Raw genomic sequence first — 24,057 nt, forward strand, 5'->3', positions numbered from 1 at the left:
CCTGGTATATATGGTACCCCTCACCCACCTATCCTGGTATGCATGGTACCCCTCATCCCCAATCCTGGTATGCATGGCTCCCTCGTCCTCTATCCTAGTATGCATGGCTCCCTCATCCTCAATCCTGGTATGCATGGCTCCCTCATCCTCAATACTGGTATGCATGGCTCCCTCACCCCCATCCTGGTATGCATGTCACCCATCATCCCTATCCAGGTATGCATGCCTCCCTCACCCCCATCCTGGTATTCATGGCACTTCTCATCTCCAATCCTGGTATGCATGGCCCCCTCACCCCCAATCATGGTATGCATGGCCCCCTCACCCCCAATCCTGGTATGCATGGCCCCCTCACCTCCAATCCCGGTATGCTTGGCTCCCTCATCCCCAATCCTGGTCTGCATGGCACTTCTCATCCACAATCCTGGTATGCATGGCTCCCTCACCCCAATCCTGGTATGCATGGTACCCCTCACCCCCAATCCTGGTATGCTTGGCTCCCTCATCCCCAATCCTGGTATGCATGGCACTCTTCATACCCTATCCTGGTCTGCATGGCACCCCTCATCCCCAATCCTGGTATGCATGGCACCCCTCATCCCCAATCCTGGTATGCATGGTACCTCTCATCTCCAATCCTGGTATGCATGGTACCCCTCATCCCCAATCCTGGTATGCATGGCACTTCTCATCCTCAATCCTGGTATGCATGACTACCTCACCCCCATCCTGGTATGCATGGCACCCTCACCCCCATCCAGGTATGCATGACACCCCTCTTTCCCCATTCTGGTATGCATGGCACCCCTCATCCCCAATCCTGGTATGCATGGCTCCCTCACCCCCAATCCTGGTATGCATGGCACCCCTCATCCCTATCCTGGTATGCATGGCTCCCTCATCCCTATCCTGGTATGCATGGCACCCCTCATCCCAATCCTAGTATACGTGGTCCCCTCACCCCAATCCTGGTATGTGTGGTACCCCTCATCCCTCCAATCCTGGTATGTGTGGTACACCTCATACCCCCAATCCTGGTATGTGTGGTCCCCTCATCCCTTTCACGCTGTACACACATACAAAAAAATAAGCACTTATACTCACCTTCTTCCCTGTCCTCCAGCGCTGCTGCGTCTTGTTCTGCCGGAGGCTGGGGGAGGAGTGTGGCGCCGGAGCACCGCACTGTCCGGTGCCATTTTGCTGAAGACACACTGAAAATGTGTCTTCAGTAAAATGGCGCCGGATAGCGCTATGCGCATGCGCCCATCCGACACCTCACTCCTGCCCCGGTCTCCGGCGAAGAGGGGCGCCACGGCAACGCTCCTCCCGGTCAGGTAAGTATGTAAGTATGGCGCCGGAGATCGCGGTATGTGTTCAGTGCCTACACATATCGCTGTCTCCGGCGCCATACACTCCTCTTACCTGTAACGGCTGGATGCGGTCTTCTGTCTGGAGCCAGACTGCGCGTCCCGCATGCGCAGTCTATAAAGGCTTCAGACAGAGATACGCATCCCCCGTTATAGTATAGATTCTCCATGCACTTTATTATATTTATGTAGCTACGTATATTCATGCAACCATTGTTATATTGTTTCTCTTTTATATGTTTTTATACTTCCTTTGACAGTGGATGTTTTCTGGCTATGATTACTTCATGTGGATTAATTAAATAGTTAGCACATGGCGGATGTGTTTGGGGTTTTAAATGTGGTTGTAAGGCTAAGTGCCCACGATGCAGAAATGCTGCAGATTTTTTCCGCATCTCCATGGCAGGAAAAACGCATGCGGTTTTTACATGCGTTTTTCCTGCCAGGTAGAAGCGTTTGTCAAGGGTTTTTGCATGCATTTCTGCATGCGAGTTATCAAGCACTTTTCCAAGCGATTTTAGCATCACTTGGAAAAGTGCTTGACAACTTGGTCATACTATATAAATCCATGCAACCAGCATGGATTTTGTATAGTGTGACCAAGTTAATAGTTGAAAAAAAGAATAAAAATGGTAAAAAATAAAAATAAACATTATACTCACCTTCCGATGGCCCCCGGTCTTTTCTCCCGTGCGTCCGGTCTCTTGTGCGGCTCGCGGTGGTCTAAAAGGACCTTTCATGACGTCATTTAGTCATGTGATAGGTCACGCGACCGCCGATGTCAGCGGTCGCTTGACCTGTCACATGACTAAATTACGTCATGGAAAGTCCTTTTAGACCATCGCAAGCCGCTGGGGAGCCAGGACGCATTATACAGGAGACCGGGGGACATCGGAAGGTGAATATAATGTTTATTTTTATTTTAAATTATTTTTTTAACAGGTACTATGGTACCCGGGTCTGGAGGAGAGTCTCCTCTTCTCCAGACCCGGGTACCCTCCGCACATTGAATCGCTTAATATCCGCATGTGTACATGTGCTCATGCGGATATTAAGCGATTCAATGCAAGTCAATGGCGGCAATTACGCTGTGTGTCCACAAAATTAATGGACATGCTACGTATTTTTCCGCAATGATAATCTGCTGCGGAAATTTCCGCATGTTCACAGCACATGCGGATTATCATTGGGGACCATGGGGCACGTATTACCAAGCGTTTTTTAAGCGTTTTTGCTTCGGAAATTCCGTGACAAAAAATGCTTGAAAAACACATAGTGGGCACACAGCCTAACACTTCAGCATTCATGCTCTATTACTAAGGGAGCAGCAGGTGCCAGAAACGCATCAAAGCGGTTCTTGTACCACATCATTCCCATGTGGATTTTTTAATGTATCTTTAATAAAGCTTGAAGATTTTTTAGTATTTGGATGTGCCTATCCATTTGTTTTCTTAATAAGTAGAGGCAGGTTTCTTATTTTGCTTATTTTCAATCAGGAATCACGTATTTATCATTTAAAGGGGTCGTATCACATACACACGTGGTCAAAATTGTTGGTACCCCTCGTTTAATGAGAGAGAAACCCACAATGGTGACAGAAATTGTTATGATCTGCAACATAAACTAGGGAAAGAAGGGGAGAGCTGTCCCTACAGTAAGACTAAGCTGAGTCCCTACGTTGTAGCGGGCGGCCTGTTCCTTGTGAACAGACCCGCCTTCATCCTCGGCTAGTCTGAACGGAGACCTATAGAGAAAGGGAGGGGTCCCTAAAAGAACTAAGGACTGGGACAAAAAATGGGACACCTCCTAACAGAAGTTGTTGCAGAGCAAAAGATAAACTGACAAAAGTACTAGAGGTCCAGAGGACCAACAAACTAGAGACAGATAGGCACAAAAGCACATGGCTAGAAAGACAGTCTAAACAACACTGAAGTACAGCAAGGCCAGAAGGGCGGAGCTGGAATATATAGGAAGATGGTCACGTGACTGCAAAACACAAGATAGAAACAAAAACAAACAGGAGGGTTCTAACAGTACCCCCTCTTTTATGAGGATCCTCCAGATCCTCCAGGCCCAGGCCTATCCGGAAATCTCTTGTGGAAAGCTCTGACAAGTCTAGGGGCAGAGACATCATCCGCCTTAACCCAGGAGTTATCCTCGGGACCGAAACCTTTCCAAGCGACGAGATACTGCAATCTCCCTCTATGCTCTCTGGAATTCAGGATACGAGAAATTTCATATTCGCCGTCTTCCACCACCGGAGGAACTGTGACAGTGGCCTCCCTATCCGATACATCAGCCTTTTTAAAACAAGGAAACATGAAACACAGGATTAATCTTCCAGGAGGAGGGAACCTCCAAGCTAACAGCAGACTGGTTAACCACCTGAAGCACCTTAAATGGCCCCACAAACTTCGGACCCAATTTTTTATAGGGAATCCTCAACCGCAGATTCTTTGAGGACAACCAAACCATGTCACCCACAGTAAACAAAACCTCGTTACGTTTCCTGTTAAAATACTTCTTGGACTTTTTGTTAGCCTCTTGAAGGTTACATCGTACATTTGTCCAAATTCTCTCCAAATCACCGGAAAAATTCTCCTCCTCCGGCACCGCCGACCCCAATTTGGAGAACGAACCAAAAGACGGATGTCTCCCAGTACAACAAAAAAAAGGAGAACACCCAGCAGAGGAGGATGTATGGTTGTTAAGAGCAAATTCTGCGAGTGGCAGAAACTCTGACCACCCCTCTTGATTGTCTGCCACAAAACAATGCAAAAACTGTTCAACGTCCTGGTTCTTTCTTTCAGTCTGTCCATTAGACTCAGGATGATAACCAGACGAAAATGACAAATGGACTCCCAACCTGTCACAAAAAGCACGCCAAAAGCGAGCCACAAACTGAGGTCCCCTATCAGAAACAATGTCGGTGGGAACGCCATGGAGCCTGACAATTTCCTTAACAAACGCCTTAGCGAGTGTCTTAGCGCAGGGTAGCTTAATGAATGGAACCAAATGACACATCTTGCTAAAATGGTCCACGACCACCCAGATGACAGTGAAACCCTCGGACACAGGAAGGTCAGTAATAAAATCCATTGCCAAATGCGTCCAAGGCGCACTAGGAACCTCCAGAGGGCAAAGCAACCCCGCAGCAGGGGTATGGGAAGCCTTTGACCTAGCACACACCGTACATTGACGCATCCACTTAATGACTTCCTTCTGCCACCCAGGCCACCAAAAACTGTGACTGATAAGTCTCTTAGTCTCAGAAATTCCTGGATGACCTGCCAACTGAGACTCATGATACTCCACAAACAAATCTCTCCTAGAGGTTCTAGGCACAAACAACCTCCCATGAGGAGTGTTAGATGGGGCATCCTCTTGGGCTTTCAGAATCCCTTCTTCCAAAACGGAGTCCAATGCTGCTACCACAAATCCTTCCTGTAAAATGCTCTCCTCCTCCTCGGTACCAACCATGGGAGAAAAGCTACGAGATAAAGCATCGGCTTTAACATTCTTAGTACCAGGGATATTGGTAACAGAAAAATTAAACCGAGAAAAAAAAAGTGCCCACCTAGCTTGACGGGCATTCAAGCGTTTGGCAGCATCCAGATAGATCAAATTCTTATGATCTGTGAAAACCTGAACAGGAAATTTAGCACCTTCCAAGAAATGACGCCATTGTTCAAGCACAAGTTTAATAGCCCGCAATTCCCGATTACCAACATCGTAATTAAGTTCGGTTTCTGAAAATTTTTTCGAAAAAAAAGCACAGGGATGTACTCCATCCTTGTTCTCCTGAGGCAAAACTGCACCGACCCCCACCGAAGAAGCATCAACCTCGACCAAAAAAGGCTTGGTCTCATCAGGCTGCATAAGGATAGTGGCAGAACTGAACCTTTCCTTGAGATACACAAAAGCTTCAATGGCCTCAGTAGTCCACTGGACCGTATTCGCATCTTTCCTGGTGAGATCTGTCAGCGGCTTAACAATTATAGAAAAATTCTTAATGAATTTCCTGTAATAATTGGCGAAACCCAAAAATCTCTGTATTGATTTCAAACCAATAGGCCATTCCTGCACAGCCTGAACTTTCGCTGGGTCCATCTCAAAGCCCTCGCTGGAGATAATGTAGACCAAAAAACTAATTCTCTGCACAGCGAACTCACATTTCTCCAGCTTAGCAAAAAGTGAATTACCACTCAATAACTGCAACACCTCACGTACGCTCTGCCAATGGGACTCCAGATCTGGTGAATAAATCAGAATGTCATCCAAATACACAACCACATTCTTGCAAATCAAAGGTCTCATGATGTCATTAATAAGGTTCTGAAAAAACGCGGGAGCATAGGTAAGACCGAAGGGCATCACCAGATTCTCAAAATGACCTACCGGAGTATTAAAAGCAGTTTTCCATTCATCACCCTCCTTCATTCGTAACAAATTGTATGCCCCCCGGAGATCAATTTTAGAGAACCACTTGGCCCCTACCAACTGGCTAAACAAGTCTGGAATTAACGGCAATGGGTAGGAATTGCATACGGTAATCTTATTAATTTCACGAAAGTCCAGACATGGACGTAAACCACCGTCTTTTTTTTTAACAAAGAAAAATCCAACGTCCACAGGCGACTTAGAAGGTCTAATGTGACCAGCAGCCAAGCTCGTCTGTAAGTATTCCTCCAAGGCCTTTCTTTCAGGGATAGTCAGATTAAATAAGCGACTCTTGGGAAGAGTAGCTCCAGGAACAAACTCAATGGTGCAATCATAGTCCCTATGAGGAGGTAAAACTTGCCACTCCTTCTCTGAAAAAAACTTCCAAAAATCCTGAATAGGTACATGTAATTCCCCTTTTTCCACAGCCGCAATGTAACCATTACAACATTTATCATAGCACTTAGGACTCCAAGACTTAATCTCATTAGTAAACCAGTCCAGTAAAGGATTGTGCAGTATTAACCAAGGCAAACCTAAAACGACTGTAGAGGGTAAATTATTTAATACCACCAAATCCAAATTTTCTTGGTGAATGCCATTGATAGTGAGGGGAAATGCAACAACCTTGTGAGTAATACATTTCAAAGGAGTGTTATCAATTGCAATCACAGAAATAGGTGATGACAAAGGTTTTGATTCCAATTTAAGTTTTTCCAAAAACCCCTTATTGTAACGGGTCTGGGAGGTGGAACCTCTGAGCAACTATACAAAGGGGCAGTCCTTGTAAGGAAGCGGGTGGCTCCCAGGGAAGGCGGGCAGGTAGTCACGGCAGGTGACGGGGACAGTCTCTGGGTAGAAGGGCAGGAGGTCACGGCAGGTGACGGGGACAGTCTCTGGGTAGAAGGGCAGGAGATCACGGCAAGTGACGGCAGAGCCTCCAGGTAGGCTAGCAGGCAGGTAGCAGGTGGGCGCTCCCAGGTGAGCGGGCAAGAGTCTCTGGACAGGCAGGTGGTCACAGCAAGTGATGGCTAAGCCTCCAGGTAGGCTAGCAGGCAGGTAGCAGGTGGGCGCTCCCAGGTGAGCGGGCAAGAGTCTCTGGACAGGCAGGTGGTCACAGCAAGTGACGGCTAAGCCTCCAGGTAGGCTAGCAGGCAGGTAGCAGGTGGGCGCTCCCAGGTGAGTGGACAAGAGTCTCTGGACAGGCAGGTGGTCACAGCAAGTGACGGCTAAGCCTCCAGGTAGGCTAGCAGGCAGGTAGCAGGTGGACGCTCCCAGGTGAGCGGGTAAGAGTCTCTGAACAGGCAGGTGGTCATGGCACGTGACGGCAGAGCCTCCAGGTAGGCTAGCAGGCAGGTAGCAGGTGAGCGCTCCCAGGTGAGCGGGCAGGCTGATCCATAGACAGACTGGCAGGGCTGGTAGGCAGACTGTCGGACCGCAGGAATGCAAGCAGATAGACAAGTATAAGGCAGGTATCAAGCAGGAATCTGGCAGGAAACTGGCAGGTAACTGGCAGGTATCTGGTAACGGAACCTGAGGACTGAAGCAGAGTTGAAAGGCTTTGCAACAGCATTGCTCGGGCACCTCCATTTTGGCGGAGGTGCCTTATATATCGTGAGGTCCTCCGGCCATTGGCCGGGGACTCCTTAGGATGGCGCGCGCGGCCCCTTTAAGAGAGGGGGAGCGCGTGTGCCCTAAGCACAGAGGCCGGGAAGCAGCGCGCGCTGCCAGCAGAGCGGGAGGAAGCCGCCGGGCACGGAGCGGAGAGGTGAGGGGAACGGCGTCCCTGCCTAGCAGGAGGCAGGGACGCCGACGCTACACTTATCAATCACATTAAGTGTTGAACCACAATCCACAAATACCTGAAATTCAATCAAATCTTCCTGCAATGAGGTACTCCCTGAAAGAAATACTCCCTTAGAGTTCAAACAAGCAATACGGGCGTAACTGACCTTTTTTTTTTCTTTACTTAAACGAAGCTCACAGTTCTTAATCAAATGGTCAGATTTACCACAATAAAAACGCAATCCCTTGGAAAACCTGCGGTCTCTTTCCTGAGAGCGGAGTGACATCGCCCCAACCTCCATCGGTTCTCCGCCGTCCGAGCAGACCCTCTGGGAACTAGGAGCTGCCATTGCAGGAATCTTTTCATCATAAACCCTGGCACACAGTCTCCTGTCCACACGTATAGCTAATTGCATGGCTTCTTGCAAGGTTTCAGGTGCAGGAAATGCAATCAGCAGATCCTTAACCCTTTCACTTAGACCAGCAAGAAATTTTTTTTTAACGCCGAATCATTCCATTTCACTTCTGAGGACCACCTTCTGAAGTGTGTACAATAATTTTCAACATCACCTGACCCCTGATTCAAACGTCTCAGTTCTGTCTCAGCAGATGAGACTCGATCAGGATCGTCATACAATAGCCCCATAGCAGAAAAAAAATCCTCCACTTACCTAAAACACGGATCATTAGGTTGGAGAGAAAATGCCCACCCCTGTGGTTCCTTGCGCAAAAGTGACATGATAAACCCAATGCGCTGTGATTCATTCCCAGAGGACTTTGGTCTCAAACGAAAATATAATAAACAAGCATTTTTAAAGGAAAAAAAATCTTGTTGTTTACCATCAAAAATATCAGGGAGTCCTACCTTCGGTTCCACAAAATGCGCTCCAGGACAGCTACTCATGTGTTGCTGGAGCTCGGACACCTCCAGTGACAATCCCTGCAGGCGTTGAGCCAAATCTTGAACAGAAACCATACTGATCCCCGGATTTCTTTCCTAAAAGTTTTCTTTTTGTTTTGTTTGGGCTGGACTTACTGTTATGATCTGCAACATAAACTAGGGAAAGAAGGGGAGAGCTGTCTCTACAGTAAGACTAAGCTGAGTCCCTACGCTGTAGCGGGCGACCTGTTCCTTGTGAACAGACCCGCCTTCATCCTCGGCTAGTCTGAACGGAGACCTATAGAGAAAGGGAGGGGTCCCTAAAAGAACTAAGGACTGGGACAAAAAATGGGACACCTCCTAACAGAAGTTGTTGCAGAGCAAAAGATAAACTGACAAAAGTACTAGAGGTCCAGAAGACCAAGCAAACTAGAGATAGATAGGCACAAAAGCACATGGCTAGAAAGACAGTCTAAACAACACTGAAGTCCAGCAAGGCCAGAAGGGTGGAGCTGGAATATATAGGAAGATGGTCAAGTGACCGCAAAACACAAAAACCAGGGGAGGAGTCCTGAGGAGATAATTTACATATTCCCACTGCATTTTGGGGTAAGTGAAGAGTCTCCGCGAGCTCAAAGAACACTGGATTTTGGCTGTTGGAGCTGAAAAGAGGACATCGGTAAACCAGGGGAGGAGTCCTGAGGAGATAATTTGCATATTCCCACTGCATTTTGGGGTAAGTGAAGAGTCTCCGCGAGCTCAAAGAACACTGGATTTTGGCTGTTGGAGCTGAAAAGAGGACATCGGTAAACCAGGGGAGGAGTCCTGAGGAGATAATTTGCATATTCCCACTGCATTTTGGGGTAAGTGAAGAGTCTCCGCGAGCTCAAAGAACACTGGATTTTGGCTGTTGGAGCTGAAAAGAGGACATCGGTAAACCAGGGGAGGAGTCCTGAGGAGATAATTTGCATATTCCCACTGCATTTTGGGGTAAGTGAAGAGTCTCCGCGAGCTCAAAGCATTTTGAAGCTTTTTTTTAAAGCTTTTTTCACTGTTTTCAGAACATTAACAATAAGAACATGGAAGAGTCCAGGAGCCATTTGGTGAGCTGCATATCCTGCTACATGTTCACAGACTTGCCAGTGGAAAAACCAAACTTCACATGCCAGAAATGCAAGCTTGTGTCCCTGTTGGAGGAAAAGTTGCGAAATCTAGAAGAGAGGTTAAGGAAGGTGAAGAGTTCTTAGCCAGAGCAGAATTATCTCTTCATGATTCAGAAAGAGAAGAAATTCGAACTGCACCTGACGAAACAGAGGAATGGAAGCATGTGACCCACAGAAGCAGGAGGATCGAGAGGCAGTCAGCACCCATACTGCTCAGGAACCAGTACCAGGCTCTCACGCAGGAGAACCATGAAGAAATACAGCAAAATAAGACTTTGCCAGCAATGAATAACCTTGTAAGCCCTCAGAATCCTCCTGGATGGAGAAAGAAGAATGTTGTGAAGAAAAAACGGAGAGTGGTGGTCATGGGGGATTCCCTGTTAAGAGGAACAGAGGCCGCTATCTGCAGACCAGACATAACCTCAAGAGAATTGTGCTGTCTTCCAGGAGCAAAAATTAAAGATGTGTCTGACAGGATATCAAGACTCTTCAGACCTACAGATCACTACCCATTCCTGCTAATACATGTGGGGACAAATGACACCGCAGGAAAGGACCTGGAAACCATCTGCAGTGACTTTGAAGACTTAGGCAAGAAAGTGAAAGAATTGGGAGCGCAGGTGGTCTTCTCATCCATCCTCCCAGTGGATGGCCATGGAACAATGAGGTGGAATAAGATTCTACAGGTGAACAACTGGCTACGTCGATGGTGCCGTCAACAAGGATTTGGATTTCTGGATCACGGAATGAATTACCTATACGATGGACTACTTGCTAGAGATGGGGTGCACCTTACGAAGACTGGAAAACATGTATTTGGAAGTCGCCTTGCTACACTCATCAGAAGAGCTTTAAACTAGAACAATGTGGGAAGGGAAGCAAAAGGCCAGAAAAAGCCATACAGCTGACAAATACTATTGAGATCTCTGCTACTGGAAGTGGAAAAGAAGAACAAAGACAAAAAAATCTAAATAATAAAAATATGGGAGGAAGAGAAACCAATCACAAACTAAAATGCTTTTATACAAATGCACAAAGCATGGGCAACAAACAAGGAGAATTGGAACTACTAATGCAGGAAAAGGAATATGATGTCATTGGAATCACTGAAACTTGGTGGGACGATACACATGATTGGAATAAAAGGCTAAAAGGATACAACTTATTTGCAAGAAACAGACTTGATAAACGAGGAGGAGGTGTTGCATTGTATGTTAGAAAAGCGTATATCTGCACAGAGATTGAAGCTTCAGAGACTGGGAGTTCTGTGGAAACTGTTTGGGTAAGAATACAAGGAGAGAACAACGGAAAGGACCCCATTGTAGGCATTTACTACAGGCTACCTGGGCAAGCTGAAGATATGGATGAACTCTTTATGTATCAAATGACCAAGTTCTCCAAAAAATATGACGTAGTGGTCATGGGAGATTTCAACTATCCAGACATTTGTTGGGAATCTCTCTCAAGTAAAACTAACAGGTCAAGCAAATTCTTATCCTCTCTTGCTGACCACTTTATCTTCCAAAAGGTAGGGGAGAAAACAAGGGGATCTGCTACTTTGGATCTAATCCTTATAAACAGGGAGGAAATGGTTGAGGAGGTAAAGGTGGCTGGGACCCTAGGAGGCAGCGATCATGCTATTATAGAATTTTGGATAACTAGAGGAGGAAGACATGTGAAGACTCAAACTTCAAGGTTAGATTTTAGAAAGGCAGATTTTAAGAGACTCAGAAAGAGAATAGGAGGGATCCAATGGCTGGATGTCCTTAAGGACAAAAATGTCCAGGAAGGATGGGAAATTTTTAAAAATGAGATTCTCAAAGCACAATCGTTAACAATCCCGAAAAGTAGGAAGAATGGGAAGCATTTAAGGAAACCAGGATGGATGAACACAGAACTTAAACACATGCTAAAAAGAAAGAAAGAAATGTTTATTAAATGGAAAGAGGGAGGCATATCTAAAGAAGATTATAATGCAGTCTGCAGATCCTGCAGGTCACGTATCAGGTTAGCTAAAGCTGACAATGAATTAAGGCTTGCAAGAGATGTCAAAAGCAATAAAAAAGGATTTTGGGGGTATGTCAGAAGTAAAAGAAAAGTCAAAGATGCTATAGGATTTTTACAGGATGAAAATGGAGAAATGGTAAGAGAGGATGTTGAGAAGGCCGAACTTTTTAATTCCTATTTTGCATCTGTTTTCTCTCAGAAAGAAAATGTAACATCAACTGATCTTCACTGTCCTTTTAAAGGAATAGAAGAATCCAGGTTATCTGTAAACAGAAAGATTGTGAGGGAATATTTAGCTAACATAAATGAGTTCAAGTCTCCAGGTCCAGATGAATTACACCCCAGAGTACTGAAGGAGATCGTAGAAGAAATTTTAGAACCACTCTCCATAATTTTTGAAAGAAGGTGGACCCAGGGAACTATAGGCCGGTGAGTCTGACTTCTATACCAGGAAAGATCTTTGAACAAATTATTAAACAACATGTATGTAAGTACATGGATAAGAATGAAGTGATTAACCAGAGTCAGCATGGGTTTGTAACTAACTAGTCATGTCAGACTAACTTAATTTCCTTCTATGACAGAATCACTGACTGGGTGGATCAGGGAAATGCTGTAGATATAGTATATCTTGACTTCAGCAAAGCATTTGACAAAGTATCTCACACCATCCTTATTGAAAAAATGACCAAGTATGCAATGGACCAGGCAACTGTTAGGTGGATTCATAACTGGCTTAGTGATCGGACTCAAAGGGTGGTTGTAAATGGCTTCACATCCAGCTGGATGAATGTCTCAAGTGGGGTACCCCAGGGCTCCGTCCTGGGACCTGTATTGTTCAACATCTTTATCAATGATTTAGATGAAGGAATTGAGGGTAAACTGATTAAATTTGCTGATGACACAAAGCTAGGAGGGATAGCTAATACTAGAGAAGAGAGAGAGAGGATTCAAAAAGACCTAAATAAACTGGAGCAGTGGGCAGCAACCAACAGAATGGTTTTTAACAGGGAAAAATGCAAAGTACTACATCTGGGCAATAAAAATGAAAAAAGCATATACAGAATGGGAGGAATAGAACTAAGCAACAGTACATGTGAAAAAGACTTAGGTATACTAATAGATCATAGACTGAACATGAGTCAACAGTGTGATGTAGCAGCAAAAAAGGCAAATACAATTCTGGGATGTATTAACAGAAGCATACAGTGTCTAGATCACGTGAAGTCATTATCGGTCTTTACTCCTCTTTGGTCAGACCTCATCTGGAATACTGTGTACAGTTTTGGGGACCACATTTTAAAAAAGACATAGACAAACTGGAGCAAGTTCAGAGAAGAGCGACCAGAATGGTGACTGGTCTGCAAACCTTGTCCTATGAGGAACGGTTGCAGGATTTGGGAATGTTTAGCTTGCAAAAAAGAAGACTGAGAGGAGACTTAATAGCTGTCTACAAATATGTCAAGGGCTGTCACATTGTAGAAGGATCATCTTTATTCTCATTTGCACAAGGAAAGACTAGAAGCAATGGGATGAAACTAAATGGGAGGAGACACAGATTAGATATTAGAAAAAACTTTTTGACAGTTAGGGTGATTAATGAGTGGAACAGGCTGCCACGAGAGGTGGTGAGTTCCCCTTCAATGGACGTCTTCAAACAGAGGCTGGACAGACATCTGTCTTAGATGATCTAGTGAATCCTGCTTTGAGCAGGGGGTTGGACCAGATGACCCAGGAGGTCCGTTCCAACTCTACCATTCTATGATTCTATGATTCTATGATAAGATAGAAACAAAAACAAACAGGAGGGTTCTAACAGAAATAACTTGAATCTGACAAAAGTAATAATAAATTAAAAAATCTATGAAAATGAACAAATGAAAGTCAGATATTGTTTTTCAATCCTGCTTCCACAGAATTTAAAAAAAAAATTTAACTCATGAAATCAGCCTGGACAGAAATGGTCGTACTCTTAACTTAATATTTTGTTGAACAAAGGCAATCACTTCAATCAAACAATTCCAGTAACTGTCACTTCTGCATCTCTTGACAGGTATTTTGGCCCACTCATCATGAACAAACAGCTCCAGTTGTCTCGTGTTTGAAGGTTGCCTTTTCCAGATGGCATGTTTCAGCTCTTTCCAAAGATGCTCAATAGGATTTAGGTCAGGGCTCATAGAAGGCCACTTCAGAATAGTCCAATGTTTTCCTCTTAGCCATTCTTCGGTGTTTTTAGCTGTGTGTTTTGGGTCATTATCCTGTTGCAAGACCCATGACCTGCGACTGAGACCAAGCTTTCTGACACTGGGCAGCACATTTCTCTTTAGAATTCCTTGATAGTCTTGAGATTTCATTGTTCCCTGCACAGTTTAAAGACACACTGTGCCAGATGCAGAAAAGCAGCCCCAGAACATAAGAGCCTCCTCCATGTTTCACAGTAGGGACAATGTTCTTTTCTTGATATGCTTCATTTTTCCGTCTGTGAACATTGGGCTGATGTGCCTTGCCAAAAACTTCCATTTTTGTCTCATCTGTCCATAGGACATTCTCCCGGAAGCTTTGTGGTTTGTCAACATGTAGTTTGGCAAATTCCAGTCTGGCTTTTCTATGATTTTTTTTCAACAATGGTGTTCTCCTTGGTCGTCTCTCATGAGGTCCACTTTGGATCAAACAATGACGGATGGTGCGATCTGACACTGATGTTCCTTGAGCTTGAAGTTCACCTTTAATCTCTTTAGAAGTTATCCTGGGCTCTTTCGTTACCATTCGTATTATCCGTCTCTTTGATTTATCATCAATTTTCCTCCTGCGGTCTCGTCCAGGGAGGTTGGCTACAGTTCCATGGATCTTAAATTTCTGAATAATATGTGCACCTGTAGTCACAGGAACATCAAGCCACTTGGAGATGGTCTTATAACCTTTACCTTTAACATCCTTGTCTATAATTTTCAATCTAATCTCCTGAGACAACTCTTTCCTTTGCTTCCTCGGGTCCATGTTGAGTGTGGTACACACCATGTCACCAAACAGCACAGTGAGTATCTGTATATACAGATCCTATATACAGGCCCACTGACTGATTACATGATTGTAGACACCTGCGATGCTAATTAGTGGACACAACTTGATTTAACATGTCCACTTTGTCACATTGTTTTCAGGGGTACCATCATTTCTGTCCAGGCCTATTTCATGAGTTTAATTTTTTTTTAAATTCTGTGGAAGCAGGGTTGAAAAGCAATATCTGACTTTCATTTGTTAATTTTCATAGATTTTTTAATTTATTATTACTTTTGTGAGATTCAAGTTACTTCTGTGACCATTGTGGGTTTCTCTCTCATTAAACGAGGGGTACCAACAATTTTGACCACGTGTGTAGGTCCACTGTGTTTTATCAAGACCAAAGTCAGCGCAGCCATCTACCAGGAAATTTTAGAGCACTTCATGATTCCCTCTGCCGACAAGCTTTTTGGAGATGGAAATTTCATTCTCAGTCAGTGCGAAAAATTGGGCAAACTTTGAAAGTGTGCTCAAGTGCAGTTACACAAACCATCAAGCGCTACAAAGAAACTGGCTCACATGAGGACCGCCCCAGGAAAGGAAGACCAAGAGTCACCTCTGCTTCTGAGGATAAGTTTATCCGAGTCACCAGCCTCAGAAATCGCAGGTTAACAGCAGCTCAGATTAGAGACCAGGTCAATGCCACACAGAGTTCTAGCAGCAGACACATCTCTACAACAACTGTTAAGAGGAGACTTTGTGCAGCAGGCCTTCATGGTAAAATAGCTGCTAGGAAACCACTGCTAAGGACAGGCAACAAGCGGAAGAGACTTGTTTGGGCTAAAGAACACAAAGAATGGACATTAGACCAGTGGAAATCTGTGCTTTGGTCTGATGAGTCCAAATTTGAGATCTTTGGTTCCAACCACCGTGTCTTTGTGCGACGCGGAAAAGGTGAACGGATGGACTCTACATGCCTGGCTCCCACCGTGAAGCATGGAGGAGGAGGTGTGATGGTGTGGGGGTGCTTTGCTGGTGACACTGTTGGGGATTTATTCAAAATTGAAGGCATACTGAACCAGCTTGGCTACCACAGCATCTTGCAGCGGCATGCTATTCCATCCGGTTTGCGCTTAGTTGGACCATCATTTATTTTTCAACAGGACAATGACCCCAAACACACCTCCAGGCTGTGTAAGGGCTATCTGACCAAGAAGGAGAGTGATGGGGTGCTACGCCAGATGACCTGGCCTCCACAGTCACCAGACCTGAACCCAGTCGAGATGGTTTGGGGTGAGTTGGACCGCAGAGTGAAGGCAAAAGGGCCAACAAGTGCTAAGCATCTCTGGGAACTCCTTCAAGATTGTTGGAAGACCATTTCCGGTGACTACCTCTTGAAGCTCATCAAGAGAATGCCAAGAGTGTGCAAAGCAGTCATCCAAGCAAAAGGTGGCTACTTTGAAGAACCTAGAATATAAGACATATTTTCAGTTGTTTCACACTTTTTTGCTAAGTATATAATTTTACATGTGTTAATTCATAGTTTTGATGCCTTCAGTGTGAATGTACAATTTTCATAGTCATGAAAATACAGAAAAATCTTTAAATGAGAAGGTGTGTCCAAACTTTTGGTCTGTACTGTATATAATTCTACATGTGTTAATTCATAGTTTTGATGCCTTCAGTTTGAATGTACAATTTTCAAAGTCATGAAAATACAGAAAAATCTTTAAATGAGGTGTGTCCAAACTTTTGGTCTGTACTGTATATGTAAACCTCTCAATATAGACAATAAGATTACCTTATAATAATGTATAGTAAAATGGACCTAAGACAGAAGGCCAAAAGACTGACAAACAATTAGAAGTACCTAGAGGTACTAGTGCTCAGCTTAAACAAGTGCTCAATAAAAATGGTTTGATCTCACCACTTTTTTCAGACTTTATAATTCCCGGTTTTACCGGCAGGAGCAGGACCAGAAAGATCATCTAGCATAGGAGCAGGAAGAGATTTTTGTCCTCTGTATATTCAGGTGTATCTCACTAGATTAGAATATCATCAAAAAGTTAATTTATTTCAGTTCTTCAATACAAAAAGTGAAACTCATATATTATATAGAGTCATTACGAACAGAGTGATATATATCAACTGTTTATTTCTGTTAATGTTGATGATTATGGCTTACAGCCAATGAAAACACAAAGTCAGTATCTCAGTAAATTAGAATAATTAACAAAAAAACACCTGCAAATGCTTCCTAAGCAAAAAAGGTTCCTTAGTCTGTTTCAGTAGGCTCCACAATCATGGGGAAGACTGCTGACTTGACATATGTCCAGAAGGCAGTCATTGACACACTCCACAAGGTCCCAGAGTTCCAATTTTCATTTGGAAATCAAGGTCCCAGAGTCTGGAGGAAGACTGGAGAGGACACAATCCAAGCTGCTTGATGTCTAGTGTGAAGTTTCCACAATCAGTGATGGTTTGGGGAGCCATATCATCTGCTGGTGTAGGTTCATTGTGTTTTATCAAGACCAAAGTCAGCGCAGCCATCTACCAGGACATTTTAGAGCACTTCATGCTTCTCTCTGCCGACATGCTTTTTGAAGATGGAAATTTCATTCTCCAGCAGGACTTGGCATCTGTCCACACGGCCAAAAGTACCAATACCTGGTTTATAAACAACAGCATCACTGTGCTTGATTGGCCAGCAAACTCGCCTGACCTTAACCCCATAGAGAATCTATTATAGAGAATCTATGGGGTATTGTCAAGAGGAAGATGAAAGACACCAGACCCAACAATGCAGATGAGCTGAAGGCTGCTATCAAAGCAACCTGGGCTTCCATAACACCTCAGCAGGGCCACAGGCTGATCGCCTCCATGCCACACCACATTGATGCAGTAATTGATGCAAATGGAGCCCCCGACCAAGTATTGAGTGCAATTACTGAACATACATTTCAGTAGGACATTTCAGATTTTAAAAACATTTTTCAAGCTGTTGTTATAAAGTATTCTAATTTACTGAGAAAATGGCTTTCGTGTTTTCATTGGCTGTAAGCCATAATCATCAACATTAACAGAAATAAACACTTGAAATAGATCTCTCTGTAATGACTCTATATAATATGTGAGTTTCACTTTTTCTATTGAAGAACTGAAATAAATTAACTTTTTGATGATATTCTAATTTAGTAAGATGTACTGTATTTGTATATAACATTATTATGGAAGATGTCTGTGGAAGCAAATCAGTGGTATGATCAGGCGATTGATTAAAATGAACTTTTGTTCGTGAGTAACCCCTTTAAGGGTATCCAAGAAATTGGAGGGCAAGTCAAGAAAGGAGGATATCAATCATAAAGAGCCGAACGTTGTTTCTGATTCATTATAGTGTTTTCGTTAGTTTTTTGTAATAAAGCACCTTAAAAAATTGCAGAAATATACAACTTTTGGTGTGTTCATGCCAAACCTGACTAGCTTCGCCAATGTATGCAAAGTATGGGTGGAACATGGCAATGTTTTGCCTCGCCGTCTGCATTACTTTTGCCAGAAATGTATTCCAATCCATGACGGGTAGAACTCTAAGGAAGGCACAAGGCAGTTGTACTGTGTGACTAATTCATTAAGTAGTATGTGCCTCTTAATAAATTAGACACATTTTAATCCTGTATGCATTTTCATTAAGACTGGCATGTGTAAACAGGTGCTCGGATGCAACAGCGTAGAAGATGAGAATACAGCGGTAATTAAACCAAAGATAATTTAGTAATTTAGCACAACAGTTTAGATGATTAGGAAACAGAATTAAGAAGGTTTGTCAAATTATTGAAATGCAGTGAAGTATGTTACAGTGGAAATGTATACCCATTTGAGAGTGGAAGTTGCTATAACAATTCGAACAATAAAACTATCATACAAGGCAATAAAGAATAATGATGGGTAATGGCGTCTATGTCCTGGCCTATAGTCAGTTTTGTGCTCCTCACTATTGTCCCATAGTCAGTACATTGGTTGTAACAATCACAGTACAGGCTCTAATGGGAGTCAGTGGTACAACTCCGTTAAGTCACAAGTCTCTTATCGACTAGTCACTTCAATGATGCCTTTACTCCGGCCACCTCCATTTCCTGAAGTGCGCCCCCCCCCCCCAGTTCCCTCTGTACCTTAATTTACACCACAGTCACCTAAGTTTCTCTGGTCACTCAGAGAGAGCTGATTTCAATCTCTCTAGTTGGCTTTCTCTCTGGTCATCTCGATTTCTCCATTTGTCTCTCTCTCAGGTCATCTCTATTTCTCGAGTTGGCTTTTTCTCTGGTCATCTCAATTCCTCTGGTCGTCTCTCTCGAATCCCTCTTCCTCACTCAGGGCTTCATTTCACTGGTCGGGCCTGTCTCAACTACTTCCATACATCTGTCCTGATACAGGTTCTGTCGTCAACTTCTCTGCCCTCCTGGGACTTTTATAATTCCTAACTGCGAAACACAGCTATCACCTGACCTGGTGTTTCTTCCAATCTCTTCTCTCAGGGAACAAGCACTTCACTCTTCAGTTCCTGCTACTGTAATTCTCTTTGCTTTCCCTTTTCTTATCATCTTTGACCAGCAGATGGCGGTGTTCGCTTGACAACACTCTGTTCAGCATTACCTGTTTGAGTCTTCTCACTTTTCCATCACCTTACATATGTACAATACATGTCTTAATAAATTTGGCCCAAAGATAATGGGAAACTAAGCCAGTCTCATTCTCTTTAATGTCAGAGTTAGATATTAACAACTTTCATTACAAGGCATGTGGGAAATCTTCCAATTCTTGGATTCATCCGAAGGAAGGTCAAATGCTCCAGCAATGCAAGGGGGTAAGGGCAAGAAAGGAAATAAAACCCTGTTTACTATTTAAAAGTATTATGCATTTCTGCAATGTAAGTGGCACGAAAGATAGAAGAGGGACTAGGTGATCACGATAAACACAGAATATATTCTTCATGTCTTTTCTTCAGGCATTGGCTTCTCTAATGGACATAACTGGAAAGCCATGAAACGGTTCACTCTTTCTACATTTCGAGAGATTGGTGTGGGGAAAAGAATAATAGAAGACAAGATTAATGAGGAAACTAATTGTTTAGTACAGACATTTAAATCCTACAAAGGTCAGTGATCAGTCTTATTATGCTAAAGATAACATGTATATGGTGCAAAGTCATTAAATCATCCATTGGTCATGTTATGTTAGACAACTGTAATGGTGCCTTCTAAAGTATATACTGTATGCTATAAAAAGGATTCCCCTGTGTACAAGTATATAACTATTATAATACTGCCCCCTATGTACAAGAATATAACTAATATAATATTGCCCCTATGTACAAGAATATAACTACTATAATATTGTCCCCTATGCACAAGAATATAACTACTATAATACTGCCCTTACTGTATGTACCAGAATATAACCACTATATTACTTCCCCCTATGTAAAAGAAAATAACTACTATAACATTGTCCCCTATATACAAGAATATAACTCTATAATACTGCCCCCTATGTACAAGAATATAACTACTATAATACTGCTTCTATGTATAAGAATATAACTACTATAATACTGCCCCCTATGTACAAGAATATAACAACTATAATACTGTCCCCTATGTACAAGAATATAACTACTATCATACTGCCCCTATGTACAGGAATATAACTAATATAATACTGCTCCTATGTGCAAGAATATAACTACTATAATACTGCTCCTATGTACAAGAATATAACTACTATAATACTGCCCCCTATGTACAAGAATATAACTACTATAATACTGCTCCTATGTACAAGAATATAACTACTATAATACTGCTCCTATGTACAAGAATATAACTACTATAATACTGCTCCTATGTACAAGAATATATCTACTATAATACACCTGTGTACAAGAATATAACTACCATAATACTGCTCCAATGTACAAGAATATAACTACTATAATACTGCTGCTATGTATAAGAATATAACTACTATAATACTGCTGCTATATACAAGAATATAACTACTATAATACTGCCTCTATGTACAAGAATATAACTACTATAATACTGCTCCTATGTACAGAAATATAACTATTATAATACTGCTCCTATGTACAAGAATATAACTTCCATAATACTGCTCCTATGCACAAGAATATAACTACTATAATACTGCCCCTGTGTACAAGAATATAACTACTATAATACTGCCCCTGTGTACAAGAATAGAACTACTATAATACTGCCCCCTATGTACAAGAATATAACTACTATAATACCGCCCCCTATGTACAAGAATATAACTACTATAATACTGCTCCTATGTACAAGAATATAACTTCTATAATACTGCCCCTGTGTAAAAGAATATAACTACTATAATACTGCCCCTGTGTACAAGAATAGAACCACTATAATACTGCCTCTATGTACAAGAATATAACTACTATAATACTGCTCCTATGTATAGGAATATAACTATTATAATACTGCTCCTATGTACAAGAAAATAACTACCGTAATACAGCTCCTATGTACAAGAATATAACTACTATAATACTGCCCCTGTGTACAAGAATATAACTACTATAATACTGCCCCTGTGTACAAGAATAGAACTACTATAATACTGCCCCCTCTGTACAAGAATATAACTACTATAATACTGCTTCCTATGTACAAGAATATAACTACTATAATACTGCTGCTATGTACAAGAATATAACTACTATAATACTGCTGCTATATACAAGAATATAACTACTATAATACTGCCTCTATGTACAAGAATATAACTACTATAATGCTGCTCCTATGTACAAGAATATAACTACTATAATACTGCCCCTATGTATAAAAATATAACTACTATAATACTGCTCCTAAGTACAAGAATATAACTACCATAATACTGCTCCAATGTACAAGAATATAACTACTATAATACTGCTGCTATGTACAAGAATATAACTACTATAATACTGCTGCTATATACAAGAATATAACTACTATAATACTGCCTCTATGTACAAGAATATATCTAATATAATACTCCTATGTACAAGAATATAACTACCATAATACTGCTCCAATGTACAAGAATATAACTACTATAATACTGCTGCTATGTACAAGAATATAACTACTATAATACTGCTGCTATATACAAGAATATAACTACTATAATACTGCCTCTATGTACAAGAATATAACTACTATAATGCTGCTCCTATGTACAAGAATATAACTACCATAATACTGCTCCAATGTACAAGAATATAACTACTATAATACTGCTGCTATATACAAGAATATAACTACTATAATACTGCCTCTATGTACAAGAATATAACTATTATAATACTGCTCCTATGTACAAGAATATAACTACCATAATACTGCTCCTATGTACAAGAATATAACTACTATAATACTGCCCCTGTGTACAAGAATATAACTACTATAATTCTGCCCCTGTGTACAAGAATAGAACTACTATAATACTGCCCCCTATGTACAAGAATATAGCTACTATAATACTGCCCCTATGTACAAGAATATAACTACTATAATACTGCTCCTGTGTACAAGAATAGAACTACTATAATACTGCCCCCTATGTACAAGAATATAGCTACTATAATACTGCCCCTATGTACAAGAATATAACTACTATAATACTGCTCCTATGTACAAGAATATAACTACTATAATACTGCCCCCTATGTACAAGAATTTAGCTACTATAATACTGCCTCCTATGTACAAGAATATAACTACTATAATACTGCTGCTATGTACAAGAATATAACTACTATAATACTGCTGCTATATGCATGAATATAACTACTATAATACTGCCTCTATGTACAAGAATATAACTACTATAATACTGCTCCTATGTACAGGAATATAACTATTATAATACTGCCTGTATGTACAAGAATATAACCAATATAATACTGCTCCTATGTAAAATAATATAACTACTATAATACTGCTCCTGTGTACAAGAATATAATAACTATAATACTGGCTCAATGTACACGTATATAACTACTATAATTCTGTCCCTATGTACCACAATATAACCACTATAATATTGTCCCTAATGTACAAGAATATAACAAGTATAATACTGCCCCAGTGTACAAGAATATAACTACTATAATTCTGCCCCTATGTACCAGAATATAACTACTATAATACTGCTGCTATATACAAGAATATAACTACTATAATACTGCTGCTATATACAAGAATATAACTACCATAATACTGCTCCTATGTACAAAAATATATCTACTATAATACTGCTCCTATGTACAAGAATATAACTACTATAATACTGCTCCTATGTACAAGAATATAACTACTATAATACTGCTCCTATGTACAAGAATATAACTACTATAATACTGCTCCTATGTACAAGAATATAACTACTATAATACTGCTCCTATGTACAGGAATATAACTATTATAATACTGCTCCTATGTACAAGAATATAACTACTATAATACTGCCCCTATGTACAAGAATATAACTACTATAATACTGTTCCTATGTACAAGAATATAACTACTATAATACTGCTCCGTATGTACAAGAATATAACTACTATAATACTGCTCCCTATGTACAAGGATATAACTACTATAATACTGCTCCGTATGTACAAGAATATGACTACTATAATACTGCTCCGTATGTACAAGGATATAACTACTATAATACTGCCCCTATGTACAAGGATATAATTATTATTATACTGCACCCCATCCTGTAATAATGTCACATTCAGCTGAAAATAGCGCTGACATTAGTGGGCCTCTGACTGTTTAGATCTGTGACCATGAATGATACAATCCTGGCTTCCTAGGTAGATGAATATATCTACTTAACATCTTCCTCAATTATTCTAAAATCTTTTTAGAATTAGTATCTATCTTTAGTTTGGTAATAAACTGATATTTTGCTTCCTAAACATTATCTTCCTATAACTTTTGCTGTTCCTTTAGGTGAACCCTTTGACAACACCATGATAATGAACGCTGCCTTCTGTAATATCATTGTATCTATATTATTTGGACATCGCTTTGATTCAAATGATCCCAAACTTGAGAGGCTCTTGATCATAGTAATGGACATTACTAGATTACTTGGGACTCCCATTTACTTGGTAAATTCATTATTATGATTTTTTTTCAATGTGCTTGTGTATGTACTGTCTTTATTCACCAGCCATTAGAGCACAATGTATTCCGACATTCACAAGGCTTCATTCTGGCCTGAGGACTCCTAACGCCATAGGAAGTCCCACCAGATTGTACCGAGCATGGACATATGTTTATCTTCTGCAAATTAACAACCCCTTACCACATAC

At 41.7% G+C, this 24,057-nt stretch overlaps 1 protein-coding gene across 1 annotated transcript in view; it reads left to right on the top strand.

The window, feature by feature from the left end:
* Positions 1–24,057, top strand: part of LOC141258807 (cytochrome P450 2C5-like) — a 283,474-nt gene that overhangs the window by 61,134 nt on the left and 198,283 nt on the right. The window contains exons 4-5 of the mRNA XM_073673949.1: positions 19,642–19,791; positions 23,693–23,853. Coding sequence (XP_073530050.1) covers positions 19,642–19,791; positions 23,693–23,853 — 311 coding nt within the window. The remainder of the gene's footprint in view (positions 1–19,641; positions 19,792–23,692; positions 23,854–24,057) is intronic.

The sequence above is a fragment of the Phyllobates terribilis genome, unplaced genomic scaffold, assembly GCF_046119375.1.
Source record: "Phyllobates terribilis strain yellow unplaced genomic scaffold, ASM4611937v1 Scaffold_3__8_contigs__length_932513732, whole genome shotgun sequence".
Classification (NCBI taxonomy): Eukaryota; Metazoa; Chordata; class Amphibia; order Anura; family Dendrobatidae; genus Phyllobates; species Phyllobates terribilis.